The 18108-nt window shown below is 38.6% G+C and overlaps 1 protein-coding gene across 2 annotated transcripts in view; it reads right to left on the bottom strand.

The window, feature by feature from the left end:
* Positions 1-770: 770 nt before the first annotated feature.
* Positions 771-18108, bottom strand: part of PPP3R1 (protein phosphatase 3 regulatory subunit B, alpha) — a 42818-nt gene continuing 25480 nt past the window's right edge. For both annotated transcript variants that reach the window (XM_088665524.1, XM_035110288.2), the window contains 5 exons: positions 12154-12193; positions 8863-9039; positions 5760-5819; positions 4119-4303; positions 771-2918 (listed from right to left, as the gene is read on the bottom strand). In XM_088665524.1, the coding sequence (XP_088521650.1) occupies positions 2871-2918; positions 4119-4303; positions 5760-5819; positions 8863-9039; positions 12154-12193 (510 nt within the window). In that variant the 3' untranslated portion in view covers positions 771-2870. The remainder of the gene's footprint in view (positions 2919-4118; positions 4304-5759; positions 5820-8862; positions 9040-12153; positions 12194-18108) is intronic.

Here is an 18108-nt window from a genome sequence, read left to right as displayed (position 1 = left end):
TCTCATATAAACTACCCTACAATAATTCTTCACACCCTAGTTTAAGTATTGTGAATACAAAAGATACTGAGCTTTAAATGACAAGACAGTGAATACTCATTTTTGAATCACCTCAACTAATTTGTTGATGCAGCAGTTAAACTCCCACCCCCCTAAAAGCTTTATGTAAAATACTGAACACGGTTTAAGTGGTTCTAACAGGGATTGGTTACCATGCTGAGGGGTACCGATCTCACTCCTGTATTGGTGTACCCCCCCCCCCGGGCTGCAAACAGTGCTTTTCCATGGGTGCTGAAATTGGTCTTTAGGCTGCGTGCTCAAAAGCCCAGTCAAGAGTGTAGGAACTACTATATAATGGAGCTCAGGAGAAACGTGTCCTATTCTGCATTTAGGAAGTGCTTTCTGCTCATGTATGAATGTCATTGCATCCAAGCCAGTATTGATGGCTGGTTGGTGTGTACATTAAATTGCAGTCCAAATTCAAGCTATGATTAAGGTTTTACATCCCATCTTATTAGTAAGGCTGCTGTATTTATATATCTCCACCAGATTGCTACAAGTTAGTTTTGTTCAGGAAGTTTTAACTCACACAGTAGCATCCCAAGAAGGTAAGTCAGAGGCAGCTGAATACCTGTCACTGATTATGTGGTGAAATACTGCTTGGGATTTATGCATAAACACATAACTGGCATATTAAACTTGAAATCAGGGGAAATGTTTTAGTTTTGCATTTACTTGCCTGTTCTATAGAAGCTTCAACAATCCTATGGTAAAGTTCAAATATTTTATTTTTTATTCATACAGTATGAAGGTTCCTATAAGTTCCAACAGTGTATGATGTAGCATGCAGAGGAAAATCTAAACATTCAACATAACACATTTTCCACACACAAACTAAAAACAAAAAAAGGCTCATCCCCCAATAAGAAAGTAATGTTAGCACTATTTTTCTATAACGCCAGCCAGGATATGCACAAGCAATTAAGAAATAGAAAGCATTTGCTAAAATGTTTGTAACAAATACTTATGTACAAAAAATTCACAAAAGACTACTGGTAGTTCCCCCTTGAAGCAGAGCACATGGCAGTTGACACTGGAACAGATACCACCACTGGCTGGGATTCTAAGCCACGGACTGATCCAGAGGAAGAAAGTTACATGTAGTGGAGATTCTCTGTTTTTAACATTTACCAAAGTTTGGCAACATTATCTTTTTAAATTATGCAAATCATGTAAACAAGAGGAACGTTTCAAATCGATCTACATGCAAAACTTCATGTCATGCAAGGACACCAAGCACCTGGATTTCTCTCTCACAGACAGAGCCCATGATGTGCAGCACTCAGTTGAAGGAACAGCTATGGCAGGCAGGCAGGCAGGCAACTGATTTAAGTTCATACAACCTGCCCTTTCCATTGCCAATTATAAAAACCTTTTAAATAGGAAAAACTGCTACACAGGAAAGGGTGCACTATCCTAAAAAGTCTAATGAATGTTTTTCTTCTAGCCAATAGTACCATTGCAGAAAAGGAAAGGGATGATATAAAGTTGTAGAACATGGCTCGCTACTTTTATATCACACATATATAAAGTTACTATCCATTACAAGTCATGATATGGACAAATCTAGAAAGAAAGAAAAAACAACCCTCTCCAAATGCTGGAGAAGAACAAGAGGTATAAATTTAGATAATGTGAAGCTTTCCTCCTTCCCTATGGCATTGGTTAATGTTTCCCCCGTAATATCCGTAATAATCGTATATACACATATATAAAATATTACCAGTTTATTTATGCAACTTGGAACTACTACATTAAATGCATAAAAGAATCTATATGGTTGGGACATAAACATAACTTAATGGCAAGATAGGTTTTATAGTCTCACTGTGCAATGGGAACTCTATACAATTGTCTTGTTAATCCTAAATTCTTAATTAAGCTAAGTGCTGAGAAAGAAATGCAAATACTTCCAACTGTTCTATCTAGACTTAATGGATCACAGCTGATGCTTACTAAGGGTATATTATGTGCAACTGCAACCATTTGGTGAGTGAAGGGATGAAATGGCCATAAGCATCTTTTAAATCCTATTTGCACACAAGGACTAGTTCTTGGCATTAACATTTAATTACATTTTCTCATCCTATTAAGTAGAATTGTACTGAGAGCTATCAAGCAAAGATGCAGTCCCTGGTAATATATCAACAGGTATATAAACAAACTTCAGTTTCCTGTCTTACAAAAATTAATTAGGGAAATTAACAGGAAACAATGCTTTCTCAGCCAGTCGATATATAAATATTTGAAATAGTCACAGGAAAAAGGAAAGAGTTGACCTTACAACCATTTAAAACTTTACATTCTTCTACTATATATATATAAAACTGTGTGACATAAAAGTAAAGATGTATATCCATATATCGAACTGTTAATGTTCTGCTTGGCACTTTGTACTCTATTTTTGTTTCTGAATCAAGTATATTAAATTAAAGCCCACTTAACTACTACATATAGAAAGCTACATATATATCTATATATAAATACACACACATATATATAGATAGATATTTTCTTGTTATAAAAGATGAGAAAAATAAATTAAAAAGCCAACCCCCTTCCCTTTCTCCACCACACTGATATGCTCTTTCCATCTTGCTGTCCTTCAGACTTTAAAGTGCTACACTTGAGTTATTGAGAGAATAAAAGTTCAATAACACTTAGTTGGCTTCATGAGGCTCATGTTGGAAAATGTGGCTTCACAGAGAAAAATACTTCCATTTAAATACACAGAGAGCGTTGCTGGACGTCTTGAGCAGATCTTCAGAGATGGAGAAGAAAGCAAAAGTGTTGGGTGGTGTCCTAAAGAGTCACACATCTACCACCATCTTTTTGTGGATATCTAGGCCTCCTACAACCTGAAATGGTGATATAGGAAGATTATATGAGAATTCGCAAGAGAGTAGAGTATCGACTGGTAATTTAAATCAAATGATTCTGATTTGCTCTTCACAGAAATAGACTCTCACCTCAAGAAAGGTCTGTTTCCATAAATTTAGTGTTGTAGTTGTGGAACAACTTCTGTTCACACAAATATACCTCCCTCTCCTCCCACATGCCTCCAGCGTGCACACCCCCAAATCTGCTCTGGGGTTTCCCCCCAACCCTTCAGGGCTTATGTGGGCAAAAGGAAAGGGAGACAAAGTTCCGTGCATGAGCAGAAATCTTCCTGCAGAAGCAATGACTTCCTTGGCTACAACCCTCAGTAATGAGTTAAAAACAGTATGCAAGACAGTTATGGCATTAAACGTTTGGCTCGCGGGCCTAATTGGGCCTTATATGGGTGCCAATTGGGCCAATGATACCAATTTGCGATACCCTGTGCATAGTGGGGAACTCCAGTGGACTTTAAAGCCACTGCCTATCTGCTGACAGGTTGAGACTTCAAGCCCACCGGACAGGCTGTACGACTGAGTTCTCCATGGGAACATGGTACAGGAAACTGGCTTGGAGCCACAGCCTATCAAGCTGTTGAGCAGAAACTTCAAGCAGCGATAAGCTTGCATTTTCTTCTGTAGTATGATTTGCATGCTACAAAGGAAAAATTGCTCACCTTGTTTCATAATGACACCAGCAATTGACAGGTGGGCAGTCAAAGTGGCCTGCCAACCCCGAATTAAACCAAGTGGGTATAATTAGCACAGATTCAGCTTAAAAGAATGAAATTACAACTTAGTTTTACAACAGATTTTTGTAGCCAACCTAATTTTTCTCACATTTGAAGACCTAAAACATTTGAAGGAGGGGAAGCTTTAATCTATGATAAATGAAGCAATCACATTAGTAGCAGAAGGATAATTATGTCAAAATTATGTCCAGAATGACCATATGATGTGAATGAAAAGAACTGCCAGAGGACAGTTGAGTCAATAGGAGTCTTAAAATGGGAAGGGCTTAAAGCAAAATTAATACGTTATCCTGTAAAGAATTTTAGAGGAATGTCAAAGAAAACTATGGAATAAGTTAAATGGGTTATTCTCTAGGAAATAACGACATCATCTGCAAAGTTGAAAATGAAAAATGTGTATATAAACACACTTTACTAAAACTGAACTTACAGCACAGAATTCCTCAAAGGATATTCTTCCATCACCATCTTTATCTGCATTTATTATGGTTTTGTCTACAATTTGCTGCAACTGGGTATCTTTGAGATTGTTCCCAACCATCATCTTCAGAACCTGGAAGAGCTCCCCATTGGAGATATAGCCATCTTTGTCCATGTCATAGATACGGAAAGCAACTGCAAGGTAAGAAAAGCTCAGTAGCAAATATGACTTCTGTGGCCCATTCAATGTTTTCTTTCTCTCACACACTGGTGATACCCTTTCTCCTTTTTCTGTAGTGTTTTCTACTAACACAACAGACTTATTCTGTTTGTTTATAATAACCTCTGAGCAGTTGAATGTTCATAAATAATTCTTTATCTTAGCAGCTAAGTCAATGAGTATTTGTAGTATTTATTTATACAATTCATTCGGTTTTCTAATTGAAGCCAAGGCTTTTACTTTCACCACTTAGTGGTGTTTCAGGTATTTTTAAATTGTTATATGTTTAAATTTATATTTTCTTTGGAAGAGTGAAGAAGAGACTTGGCAGGAACATTTTACAGCCATATCGGATATCACAGATATATGAAAAAATAGCTTCTATCAGATCAGCTGTGCCATTTCAGTCCTAAACACTGGTATAATTTGCCTTCAAAGTCACCGTAATTAACAATTTTTACTTGTTATCAGATCCCTACACCACCTCCCACACTGTTCCAGAGGGTTCCCCAACCCTACAAAGCAGTTTTTCAGAGAGAAGGAGAAACTGCTAAAGCCTTCTATGCTAGGACAGCTTTAAGTTTGAATTCTCTAGTGGGATGTAGATCTTTATGGGTGCCTGCAGGGTGGAGAAATCATTCTATGCTTTATTATTGGCAAATGACACAATATTTGCAGGCACAGTATTTCATTATGTAAAAAACAAAAAGGGCCAGAAAAGCTTTAGTGATGCACCGACAAATCTAAAACACCCACTAAGGTACTTTCAATTACAAAAAAAAGCAACTCCTAACACAAGGTCTGTGTATTTAACCTTGAACTGTACAAAAGATTTAGTACTGTATATACTTGAATATAAGCAGACTTTTTCAGCACAAAAAATGTGCTGAAAAAGCTGCCCTCAGCTTATACTCGAGTGAGGCGGGCGGTGGTGGTGGAGAAAGGCACAGAACCGGGGATTTGGAGAAGCGCTGCGCTGCGACTCTCCGAACCCCCGTCCTATGCCTGCTCTATGTGAGGCAGCGGGGAGGGAGAAGCGGTGAGCAAGGGATCCTTCCTCACCGCTTCTCCCCCCACCCTGCCAACAACAGCTGGGAAATGCATAGCACGGTATTTATTTTTATTCTTTAAATTTACCAGTAGTTGCTTCATTTCCCACCCTCGGCTTATACTTGAGTCAATAAGTTTCCCCAGTTTTTCAGGTAAAATTAGGTGCCTCGGCTTATATTCGGGTCGGCTTATACTTGAGTATATACAGTATGTTGATTTTCCATTCTTCACATAATTAAGGATTTTCAATTGATATTCAAGTTATTTCAAAGTACTGTTTTATTACAGAACAGACATCTCAATGATTATTTTCTTCTCCACCCCCCCCAACTGCCCAATTGCAAACTTTATTTGCCAGCTAAGGAAATATCTGATACTTACACCTTAACTTCTGTTCCTTGTCACCTTTGACACTGAACTGGGAGACTCCTTCTATAAATTCTACAGAATAAAGGCAAGAAGAACATTTATAAAATATTTTACATATTACATAACATACAATTACCCACCCACCCACCCCGGTGGACTTCAGTAATGCATGTCTAGCATGCTCTCAAAGTAAGTTAATCCTGAATGTGGTCTGCCTAGGTTGGTCAATGTTTTTGTGTGCTACAGTGTCCTGTGGGCTTCACAATACTCATAAAAATCTCAGCTTTCATTTAAGATACAGTCATACCTCGGGTTAAGTAAGCTTCAGGTTGAGTACTTTCAATTTAAGTACTCCGCGGACTTTGACGTGCTTTCGAACTGCTAGGTTGGCAGGAGCTGGGACTGAGCAATGGGAGCTCACCCCGTCACAGGGATTTGAACCGCCGACCTTTGATCGACAAGCTCTAGGCTCTGTGGTTTAGAACACAGTGCCACCCGCATCCCTCTAAAAGCCTTAGTTAGGTAAATTAACAGTCTTAGACAAGACCTCAGTATCAATTTATGAATAAAAACCAAATGGAAATCATTACCCCCCTCCACACACATCCCTGCTTTCATTTTGCCCATTGTGAAACAAGCTAACACTTATCATGTTCACAATTGTGCTCTTTTGTACTTCTTGGATTTCTTTTTAAGGTGTGTGTGCACACAGGGATAGGAATATCTGTATGCATGACCAGGACAAAAAAAAGGTAGCAAAGGGCAGGGAAATGACTGGAGGAAATGGCAGAAAAGCAGTCTACATATGGTTTCATCAAGCTCTGCCCACTCATGTGGACGGCAGGTGGTGTAAAAGCAAGGAATATCATGACTGAAAGAATGAGAGTGTGTGGATAAGGTGTGCCCATTGCACACTCAGAAAAAATGGATCTGAATAAGCAGTTTTTGAAGTAATGCCCCCAACTAAAAGCACCCATAGTTTCCAACTCACAGTTAGAGGCTTGATAAGTCCCCCCACCCACTCTCTCCAAGGTAAAGAACATTCTACATTTTAAGAAGGGAGGCAGACAAGCATATATTTATAGTTACTATAGTTTGGCATCAGTCAAATTCAGTAAAAAAAATATGTAGAAAAACTGCATGTGAGCAGCAGGCCTCTAACTATTAAACATAATGTAGTTTTTAAGTGCTGAGGTCATCCTTCTAATTTGTAATATTGTGGCTTTTCATTTGAAAGCTGCACACAAATGATATTGGTGCTTTAAATGCAAAACCTAACCTTATCAAAAAGCTTGAAACTATGTCAAGGCTGAATTAAAAGTAGGTGATGACTTAAAATATAAAAGTCCTGCAATATAAGAACATAACAACCAAGGGGCTTCCATAGTTATGCACATCTTTAATACTTTCTTGGGTGGAAGAAAGTGCAGAGCAAATCGGTATAGCTGGGTTGTGCTCACTGGAATATCTAGTTGTAGAGTATTAGGACAGACAGAACCATCTTCAAATGTGAGGCTATTGTTTACCATAGCTTGCATGCTTTCCCTTTAAAACTGAAGGGAGAAAACTTCCTGAACTCCTTGCTTTATATTGCTTCCATAGTTTTATTTGAACTGTTTGTCTCGTTTGGGAGTGGTTGTGTGGTCTGTTCTGGATAGTGTTGCGTTCCTCCTGAATGATCAAGTTCATTGCTTGAAGGTGCTATTAGATACAACCCTATCTCAGGAGGCCAAAGTGTCTTGATAGTGCAAATAAGTGGAATATAAATGCTTAAAATAAAATATACTCCAGGTTATTATTTCTCTTCCCTTGTTTAGAAGGGGAATTTTTTTGGATAATACTGTTCAGGTGTATATATGGATGGAAGGATAATCCTATTAAGGCCCCAGATATCCACATTACCCAGGTACTCTGGGAAATAACTTGAGCCAGTACTAGTATGTAGGAAAGCTGGTCATCCCTAGACCCTGCCCTTGGGATCTATGCTGCAAACAGAAAAATTAGAGTTAAGATTTAAGAAAGGAAACAATGGCATAAAATGATTACTACGATGAGATTATAAATTGCATATTATGAACTCACAGAACTAAACCACTATCTGTATACATGCACAAAATCTAGCCATTGTTTGCAGAAAAATTGTCTTATTTCAGTGGAGCAGCTATTTATGTTTTTGAAATTCATATCCTAGTTAAGGTCAGATATCGACCAATTTTAGAATTTGAAATAAGAGCTGTAATGATAACATTCTAAATTTTGTGTGTCAAACCCTGTAGTGACAAGCAATGACCAGATTACTGTATAGCCAAATGTGAGCTAAGTTTCTGTCATGTAATATACGGTATTCCCCAAATTAGGACTGGTATGAAACCATTGCAAAGCTCCTTTAAGTAATATTGCATTAATGGGAGAATTAAGAAGATGTTTAAAATAAATTGGGGGGGGATTGCTGAACTTTTGCTGGATTGTGTCTTTCTTCAAACAAGCCTAAGTAAGTGGAAGCCAAAATAAGTTTTTAAATATGTTCTGGCAGTTAACAGCCTCACATAATTTGTCAGCATTCACAATCGTATGCATGCCTACTCAGAAGCAAACCCCTCTGGGTTCAAGGGACTACTCCTAAGTATGTGATAAAACTGCAGCCTTAGTCACAAGTTAGATCTTAAGGGAAATGATCTTACATAATACCATTATTTAAATTGGTATGTTCCCTATAATGCTATAGGAAATACAACTTTCTATGCACTTGGAAAATTAGAGGTCCTTCATCAAACAACTGAGCAGCAACATAAATTTCACAAAATAGTACCCCAAAATGGTGAATATTCCATTTCCTCCTCCTTACTAAATGAACCATTTCCCAAGCAAAAAACCAAATTATCACACATATTCTGTGAGGATGTACTAATTCAAACAATGCCTGCAATCCTACACACATTTACCTGGGAATAAGTCTCACTGAATTCAATGGGACTGAAAAAGCAGACATGTATAGGATTGCGCTGAAAAAATCCAAAAAGCCAAGTTTCAGGAGAATGTTCTAACTAGAGTCCAAGTGTAAACACACTGCTTTCACATATTAAATTTAATATATCCAGAGAGAATGACTTCTTACCTTTGAAGTCTACCTCTCCATTCCCATCTGTATCGAATATATCTATTACTCGTTGTACCAGTGGATTCTGTTGTAACTCAGGCAAAGACATGAACTCTTCCACACTCAAAGAACCAGAATTATCTAAATCAAGCTTTTTAAACCTCTTTCCCAATCGTTTAATCTCATCTGCATCAACTGGGATAGAAGGAAAGAGAAAAAAAGTATATTGTTAGAAACAGTTCACCATAACTATTTTATATGAAGCAGTGACTTACTGTAATGCAGTGGTATTTCTTTAAAAGTATATAGTAACTCTACATACTACTATACAAAAGGGTTAGCTTTAAACATTACCAATTCAAATTGCTTACCATTTTTCACAGGGCATGCCATGACACATTTAACCTTACAGCTCACTATAAACTACTGTATGCTGACTCAAATGTTCAAAGGAGTGATAATACTAGCTAATTCTAGTCACGTGGCTGCTCAACTATATAAACATCCATCTGGCTTTATCATAGACTCGCTCTGTTAAACCGTAAATAACATTGTCAAGGATCTTCAAAAAGGAGGCAGCTAATATTCATTCAAAAAGAAATTCAATCATTTAAATCTCTTATCAATTTCAATTCCATGTGATTAGGTGGAAATAAAACAGGTGCTATTCAGATACTAGCTTATATTGCATTGGAGTGAATTCACCACAGCTCTCTTTTCTGCAGGAGAGAAGAAAATCAAATCTGTTTTCTTTATTGATGGTCTCATTCCAGGACCTCGTTTCTGAATGAGTACTGAAAAACTTTTAAGTCTGGCTAAAATTTTCCCTCAAAAGGTGGAACACAATTGATTTTTTAAAAGTTTGTTTAAACTACAATTCTTACAAGAAATCAGCACCTGAAAAGTTGCAGAGTCACAATGAAAGGCAGAGTAAAACAGTTTAGCTTTACTTGCCACGCATCTAACATGGAAACAAACCCAAACCTGCCACATATCAGTTTGTAAATAACAATGGCTGCAGAAAATGCTTTATATTTACAGTTTTACTTCTCCTTTGAACAGAATTCAAATGCGTTTGAGAGTAAACAAGGAATTCTCATATTGGAGAAGGTAGTGTGAGAGAGAGCAATTCTAACCCTCTGGTGTTTGTTTCTGGGAGTAAAATGAAGCCTGGGCTCACGACTGATGGGGGAGATGTTCCACTGCAATGGAGGTCCAATCTCCACCTGTCAAAAGGGGTCTGATCTGGGGCCCTCTGCTGCACGTTGGCACCACTCCTCAAAACATCCCCCCATTTTTTACCCAGGATTTTCAATGTGATGGTGGTGTGGCTCAGCTGTTCCAATCATTCCCTAGATAAGGGTTAAGATTACTCTGTCTGAATATGGTCAGAGTAGTAATTCCAACAAAACTTTATTCTGGAATTTTCACATAAGAGTTACGCAACATTTTAAAAAAAGATTAAATGTATCAATTCATGCAAATAATTAAAAGTGCTGTCAAATGCAGACAGCTGTAATAAAGAAAACCTCATACTGCCTTCAGAAGACACCCAGCTTTAGGTGTCTAAAGTTGAAGTGTAATTTGGAGCTGGGAAACCGCTCACCTCTTTGTATTTTTATGCTGTTCAAAATTTATGAAATTCATGTGCAGGAGTAACCACTATGATGAAGATACAACTTGCTAATTTCTTGTTTCAAATCAAAACATAATACAGTAATGAATTCACTGGTGATTTTAGGCAGACCACCATTTGTGAAAAGATGAGCAATGCCTATAGGAATATTGTAGGAACTACTGTGAAAGATGCATTCCTGCACACCATTTCACTTCTAAACTGCTTGATTTCAATGATTGTGTCAGGACACAGGAAAAGAAAGTGATCCCTCACAATATGTAGAACTTCTTGAATCAAGACCAGAAGACTACAAGAAACCAGTGCAAAAGCTTGAAACCTAGATAGTGCAACTTTGTGATTATAAATGACAAAAGGCAAGATGTAACCTTTTTTAAAGGTTTACAATTTTGAAAATGTATCTTTGATAAACTGGGAAGCAGGAGAGAACTCAAAGGAGATGGGCCTGCTGGCTAAAGACTGAAAGGCCGCCCAATAAAACTGTTCTGTTCTTTAGTTACATTCTTATGCCATAGAATCATGTCATATTCAAGAAACCCAGAAGGGTGTCTTAGCCTAACAACTGGGGCTGTGTAACCAGTTTGTGCTGTGCACGGGGTAAGGGTAGCCTCCGAGATCTAGAGTAAAAGCAGATATTATTCAAAAGCCCAAATTCACTGTTCCCTAAATGCTGAACAGACATAAGAATGTTTGAAAATGTTGGTGATCAGTTAGTTTGGTGGTTTTGTTAATATTTCAGCTTGTCTGAGTTTCCTCTTGTCCTTTCCAGCCTTATACCCAGGTTGGACTGGGGAAAGAAAGGATGGAAGAAAACCAGCAGTCCCATCCTCTTATTTTAAAAATAATAATTGATTCTTGTCTGTCTTATCTTATTTAGGGCAGTGTCACACATTCCTCCAATTTTGGCCCTATTTTTGAAAGCACAGCTGTTCTCTTGGTGCGTGTAATTCTTTCCTATACTACCAGGCCCTCATTCTATTAGCAGTGGTTAGTTTATTGTCTTGTCTCTCTTTTTTTTTGTTTAGTTTTTCCTGATCACCATCTCAATTCTGGAATCAAGTCAGGATCACCCCTGGGCCAATCCGGATTACCAAATCCAAATTGAAATGGATGGGGGGGCATGAACAGCCCTACTAACACTGTTGTGTGTATGTGTAAGGTGTCAACATGAGCAGAGGGGGCAGGGAAGAGTCTTGGCGTGAAAAGTGTGTCTCCCTGTGAGGTGGAAGCCCTGTCTGGCAAGATGATTCTTTGTGGAGGGCAGATACATTCACAGGTCTCAGGATATATAGGAGGTTTCTGAACAGCTAGCATGACACATGATGTACTAGAATAGATGCACGTTCTGCACATTAGCATGGGTTTTTAATTGCTGGTTTAGACTCTACCATAAATACTTAAGGGTGCAATTCAATGTTGTGCAAGTGTACTTCCACTTACACAATGGGATTTCATTTCCCTCTCCCCTCCCCACACAGCCCCCCTCCCACCACACCACCAAGATCTGTTCACTTGAAGAAGTATACATTGTAAGAAAGCAAGAACTTAAAAACTGCACTAAAACATACTTCATACAATTACGAAATAAGTTATAAAGATGTTAAAATTACGTTATATACAGCCTTCAAATCATAGCTTAGTAGAAAAAAGTGTTAACATAAGTTTGAACTTACAATGTGAGCACATTTCCAGTGGGTAGCTTGCCTCATTTCCCTGGGGAAAAAGGGGGGGGACACAGTTAAAAATGCACCTTTATAGACTCTTTGTAAAGTTACATAATAATCTTTTATATACCTATTTTTGTTTCCTGTTTTCATTTCCAAAACCACATACACCAGATATTTCATTCTAAGTCATTAATAGGTAGTGGTGCCACCTCTCGTTGCTGCCATGTTGGCACAGATCTGCGACAAGGCCTTATTCTCTGTTTGTGGAATCCCCTTCCTTTTAAGCTGTATCCCTCATTATTGACTATTCAAAAATATCCTGTTTACTTAAGCATTTGATGCCTGATAGTTACTGGATATGGCAACCTTGAAATTAATAACTGTGAGGTACATTATTATTTAAATGTTTTTAGATGCTCTAAATGATTATTTTAAAATATTGTTAATATGCTTATTTTTTTTACTTAAAATTGCATTGCTTTAACATTTTGATGTTTGTCACCATGGGCTCCTTTGGGAGGAAAAGTAGGGCAGAAATACAATAAATAATGATTCCTGATATACTGAATTTATTCCCAGGAAAAGCATCAGCAGCTAAGAATAAAATTCCTAATAAAAGATTAAATCAATTTACATATAAAATATGTAAGAACAGAACAGGTCCAAGTCTAAATACATCTCAAGATTTTACATGCTACCCTGTTTCCCTGAAAATAAGACATACTCATAAAATAAGCCGTAGTAGGATTTCTAAGAATTTGTGCAATATAAGCCATACCCCGAAAATAAGACATAGTGATAGGCGCAGTTCTGGAGGGCACCAAGGAAGAGGTGAGACTGGACGCATAATAAAAAATAAGACATCCCCTGAAAAGAAGCCATAGTGTGTCTTCTTGAGGAAAAATAAATATAAGACAGTGTCTTATTTTCAGGGAAACACGGTATTTATGGAAAAAACACCCTGAAACACTATGAGTACTAGCCAACCAGGTAATACTCAAAGTACTCACTGAGATCAATGGATTGCAGTAACAAGTCTGTTTATTTCATTGTGTGCACTGTGTGAATGACTTAGATTGATGTTATTGTATTATGTGACATTTCCAGAGCTGTTTTTCATCAGGAACTCACCAGAACTGAGTTCTGGCACCTCTCAGGTGGGTGCCATTGTCATTGTAAGAGAACAAGGGAGGTGTTCATGGTGAGTTCCTGCACCTCTTTTTTTTTTAGAAAAATAAATGTTCAATAACCTTTATTGAACATTTGTACAGTATCCTTTCAGCTGAGTCAGAGCAGAATGCATAGAGTTCACGGGTAGTCTTGTAACAAAAAAAGAAAAAGACAGAGCTCTTGGCTCCTGAAAAGAATTCTATTCAGATAATCATTTGATTTAACTGAATCCTCAGGTGTGCTTTTTTCCAGGGGTAAAAAGGTAAAGGTAAAGGACCCCTGGACAGTTAAGTCCAGCCAAGAGCGACTATGGGGTTGCAGCACTCATCTCCCTTTCAGGTCGAGGGAGCCGGCATTTGTCCACAGAGAGCTTTCTGGGTTATGTGGCCAGCATGACTAAACCACTTTTAGGGTACAATGCTTGTGGTTCTAAAGGTTCAGGTTACTTCTGAGCTCCTGGCTATTTGGGGTCACTTGGGTAATGGAAATAATCTGGGCCTTTAGAACCAACTAACAGTGCTGCCTTTGAAAAAGAGTGCAAGCTTGAAACACCTCAATCAGGTGAATTAAATAAACAATTCTGTAAATAAACTATCAGCGCATAAAAGGTATGCCTTTTTCCCTTTTTTGTCACCATTTTGATGATGTCTCTCTACGATCTTCCCAGCCCAAATAAATACCTATCCAAAAAACTGACATTTTGGTGGCGATACATTTTTCCATCAGCTAACAAGTCTTCACATACAAAATTCACAACCTAATTCACAGCTCGAATCACTTCTAGCTGCTAATTGCAAAGAACATGGAGGTGGGTCAGAAGAAAAACACTGCTTTTTCAGAGTACAGTTCCCAAAGCCTAATTACGTGCTGAACCTGGGTATACAAAGCTACCATGAGCATGCGCCTCCCTTAAGTCATCTTTGAGGCTTTTAGCACAGTAACTGGTCAAAGTGAGAGTCTAGTCAGTGATTTGGATCCAAATATACCCTTCCTGCAAATATCAGAGCTCCTTTGATTGGTGGAAGGGTCTCTAGGAGAGGCTCTCACTGGAGGAAGGGTGATGGTTTTGACCTAGCACCCCTTACTCCTGCAATTCCTCCTCCATGCTATCTCCCACAGTATTCCAGAGGGTCCTTTAACCCTTTTGATTGGTGCCTCTCTCTCTCTCTCTCTCTCTCTCTCTCTCACACACACACACACACACTAACAAACTAGAGTGGTATCTTGATTCTCAAACTTAATCCATACCGGGAGTCCGTTCGAAAACCAAGGCGCAGCTTCCGATTGGCTGCAGGAGCTTCATGCACTCAAGTGGAAGCAGCTTCGGACATTCAGATTCCAAAAAACGTTCACAAACCGGAACACTTACTTCCGGGTTTGCGGCATTTGGGAGCCGATTTGTTCGACAACTAAGCTGTTCGGGAACCAAGGTTTGACTGTATAAAAAATACAACATACCAATAATGGAACAGCCGAAACCGAAATCCAATTAAACACACAGAAACATCTGGAGTAAAAACTCAAATAAAACCAAATGAAATCTAGTATTAATCCCAAGCACCTGCTTATCACATTGTCACAACAGAGTAGAAGTGCTCATACCCCCTCTTTTACTCTCTGTCTAATTTGCAATGATTTGGGTTTGGGATTTTTCACTCACAGAGAAACTGCAAAGGATGGCACCAAGAACATTAAAAGTCACTCAGGGATAAAAGCACACCTATTTCTACAAACACCATAGCACAACTCGGTTATTCTGGCATAACCAAGTACATAAGTACTGAGAGAGAAAAGTGCAGACACTATCAAATCTATACAGCTTGTAATATACTAGGAGCATAGCTGCCAAGTTTTCCCTTTTCTCGCGAGGAAGCCTATTCAGCATAAGGGAAAATCCCTTAAAAAAAGGGATAACTTGGCAGCTATGACTAGGAGTAAGCCCCAATGGATTTAATAGAACTGACTTATGAGTAGGCATGGTTAGGATTATGCTGTAGCATGTGTCATTATGGCCAGATCTGCTTTCTCTTGGTGGACACAATTCATGCACCACCCCAAATTGAGCAAATGCAGGTGTGCCTACCATATAGTTGTACATTGCTTAGCTAGAGTGTAGACCAGTGACTATGTTCAAACACTGTGCGGTTTTATTCCAAAAAATCCATATTGGGGAAATATTTTTTATAAAACCAACCAAAATATCACAAGATAGGGTGCAAGCTTTTGTGTTCTCCGGAACTCTTTATCAGGTTAGATCAGGGATGATGAATTCATTTCAGCCAGAGGACCTCATTGCCTCATGGGCAACCCTGCATGGGCCCCATACCAGCAGTGGGTGCAGCAACAGATGTGACTTCTATCTATCTACGGTAAGCTATAGTTCAGCAACAAACTCAGCAGTTCCTACACTACATCTCTCTACCCAGGCAAGGAAAATACATTACTACAGTGCAAAGACACAGTACAGTCAAGGTAAAGAACCAGACAAGAGAGGGTGGCAGTCTGCATTTGGTCCCCAGGCCTGAGGCTCCACACTTCTGGATGAAATGGTAAACAGAGCAATTGAGGGCAGTGGGGGGAAGGTGAGATAAAAAAATAAGTTGATATGGAAGCCCTAGAAACTGCATCTGGTCACAGTATTAAGATAGAATGGGAAAGGATATTACGGACTTCAAAGGTATTACTCGTACCTACGGGACCGCCTCTCCTGGTATGCCCCGCGGAGGACCTTAAGGTCCACAAATAATAATATTCTGGAGATCCCGAGTCATTAGATGGCTAGATTGGCCTCTACTAGAGCCAGGGCCTTTTCAGTACTGGCCCCAACCTGGTGGAACGCTCTTTCCCAGGAGACCAGGGCCCTGCGGGATTTGTCATCTTTCCGCAGGGCCTGCAAGACAGAGCTGTTCCGCCTGGCCTTTGGGTTAGACTCAGCCTGACCCCTGTGTTTTTCTCCCTCATGGCTTGGATTTATGGCCTACTTGAAATGAGGCTGCACTTTAAATTTTAATACTGTATTTTAATCTGTATTTTAATTAATTGTTTTTATGTTTTATTGTGGTTCTGTTGGTGTCAGCCACTTATGGCCTACTTGAAATGAGGCTGCACTTTAAATTTTAATACTGTATTTTAATCTGTATTTTAATTAATTGTTTTTATGTTTTATTGTGGTTCTGTTGGTGTCAGCCGCCCTGAGCCCGGTTTTTGACTGGGGAGGGCGGGGTATAAATAAAAATTTATTATTATTATTATTAAATGGGGTTCTTTAGGTGCAATGCATGTATCAGGTTGTAACGAGGTCCTCTGAAAATAAGAAGCATAATAATGTTCAACTCTCCAGACTGGTAATATAGCAAGCTCAGAAAAGTGCACAACTAATATCATGTTTTTATTTTTCTTCTTAATGACAGAGGACTCTGGTCAAACTTTTGAGGGAAGATGAAAAAGGAGACTTCAAGCAGTGAAGATTTTCTAACCTGATACTGAAAGGTTAGTATTAAGATCACTGAAAACCAGAGGACAGAGAGAGAGGTCTACAGCTGACAGACACTTAACCTGGGGAGCAGTTGTCTATGACTCACTAACTATTTATAGTCATGGAGAGGAATCAACTTAAGACTTGGCTGTAATGCACAGATCTAACACAGCAGTAGATCTCAGGAATGGAGACATCAGAGTTTAAATCACAGGCCCTTAAAATGTTTGACCATTTAAAAGTATTTACTTTCAACACAAAAACAATGTTCCTCTGAGCTATTTTGCCCTATTATCAGAAACAATGAATGCTAAGGCCTACACATCACTAGGCCACTGTAGTCCAAGAGATGTTTGATTGCCATGACACTTCTTAAAAAAAAGTGGAGAGAAAGAGAATGTGGTCCGCAAGCACGCGGAGAGAAAAAAGTTATGCAACACAAATATTTTAATTTGAAAACTACACAGCAGTCTAACCTACGTGCAATTCAAAAATAACAGACAAAATAAGTTCAGGCAGGGTGGCTAATGAACACAATGACCTGCTTGACCAACCTTTAGTGAAAAGCAATGCTAAGCATATAGAGAAATATCAAACATACTTTTCATTGATTTGGAGGTGATGTGGTCTACCAAACCATGTTGCTTTTTGGAATGTGCTATTACCAACAACCCATGGGGTAGGAATGAAGTTGTACAAGTCAAGTAAGACAGACACCTACAGTCTTCTGCCTCAAAATAAAATGTTTCATTTTACCTCAGCATGACTAGACATAAATTTAATAGGATTCAGTTGGTAAGAGAATCACATTTTGTTCCAGAGGTAAGTTATACCTCCACACTTTCAAGCAAATTAGGACCTGTGTGTAGTGGAGCATCTGCAACAGGGGCAGTGCAGCATTAAGCATGAAGAGTATATATAAAATTAGTCGTGCTTCCTCCTCCTTATAATTAAAGTACTTATTTTCATGCTTTGTACATCAGATAGTGCAGCCAAATAGATGGGTGCCAGCAGCATCAAGAAATCTGGCTGTTGCCGTAAAGATGTGACCTTCAAAATTAATCTTGAGTTTTACTAATGTAAGGTATTACATTTCTCTTTATTTGTCTTATCAAAGGAGCTGCCAAGTTCAGATTAGTGTTAAAGAGATTCAAATACTGCTGGTTTTATAACCTTTAAAAGAAAGGAGAAAAAAGGCACCACTACTTTGCCCCAGTATGCTTTGGAGCAACCTGTGAGATTTTGTAGTGGGCATAAATCTAATTAGTCTGCAAAGTGAAGCATCACCTTAATATTATAGAAGAAATTCCAGCACA

Source organism: Zootoca vivipara, chromosome 3 (assembly GCF_965207765.1).
Source record: "Zootoca vivipara chromosome 3, rZooViv2.hap1.1, whole genome shotgun sequence".
NCBI lineage: Eukaryota > Metazoa > Chordata > Lepidosauria > Squamata > Lacertidae > Zootoca > Zootoca vivipara.
The sequence above is the reverse complement of the archived record's forward strand: the minus strand, read 5'-3'. Positions and strand labels throughout refer to the sequence as shown.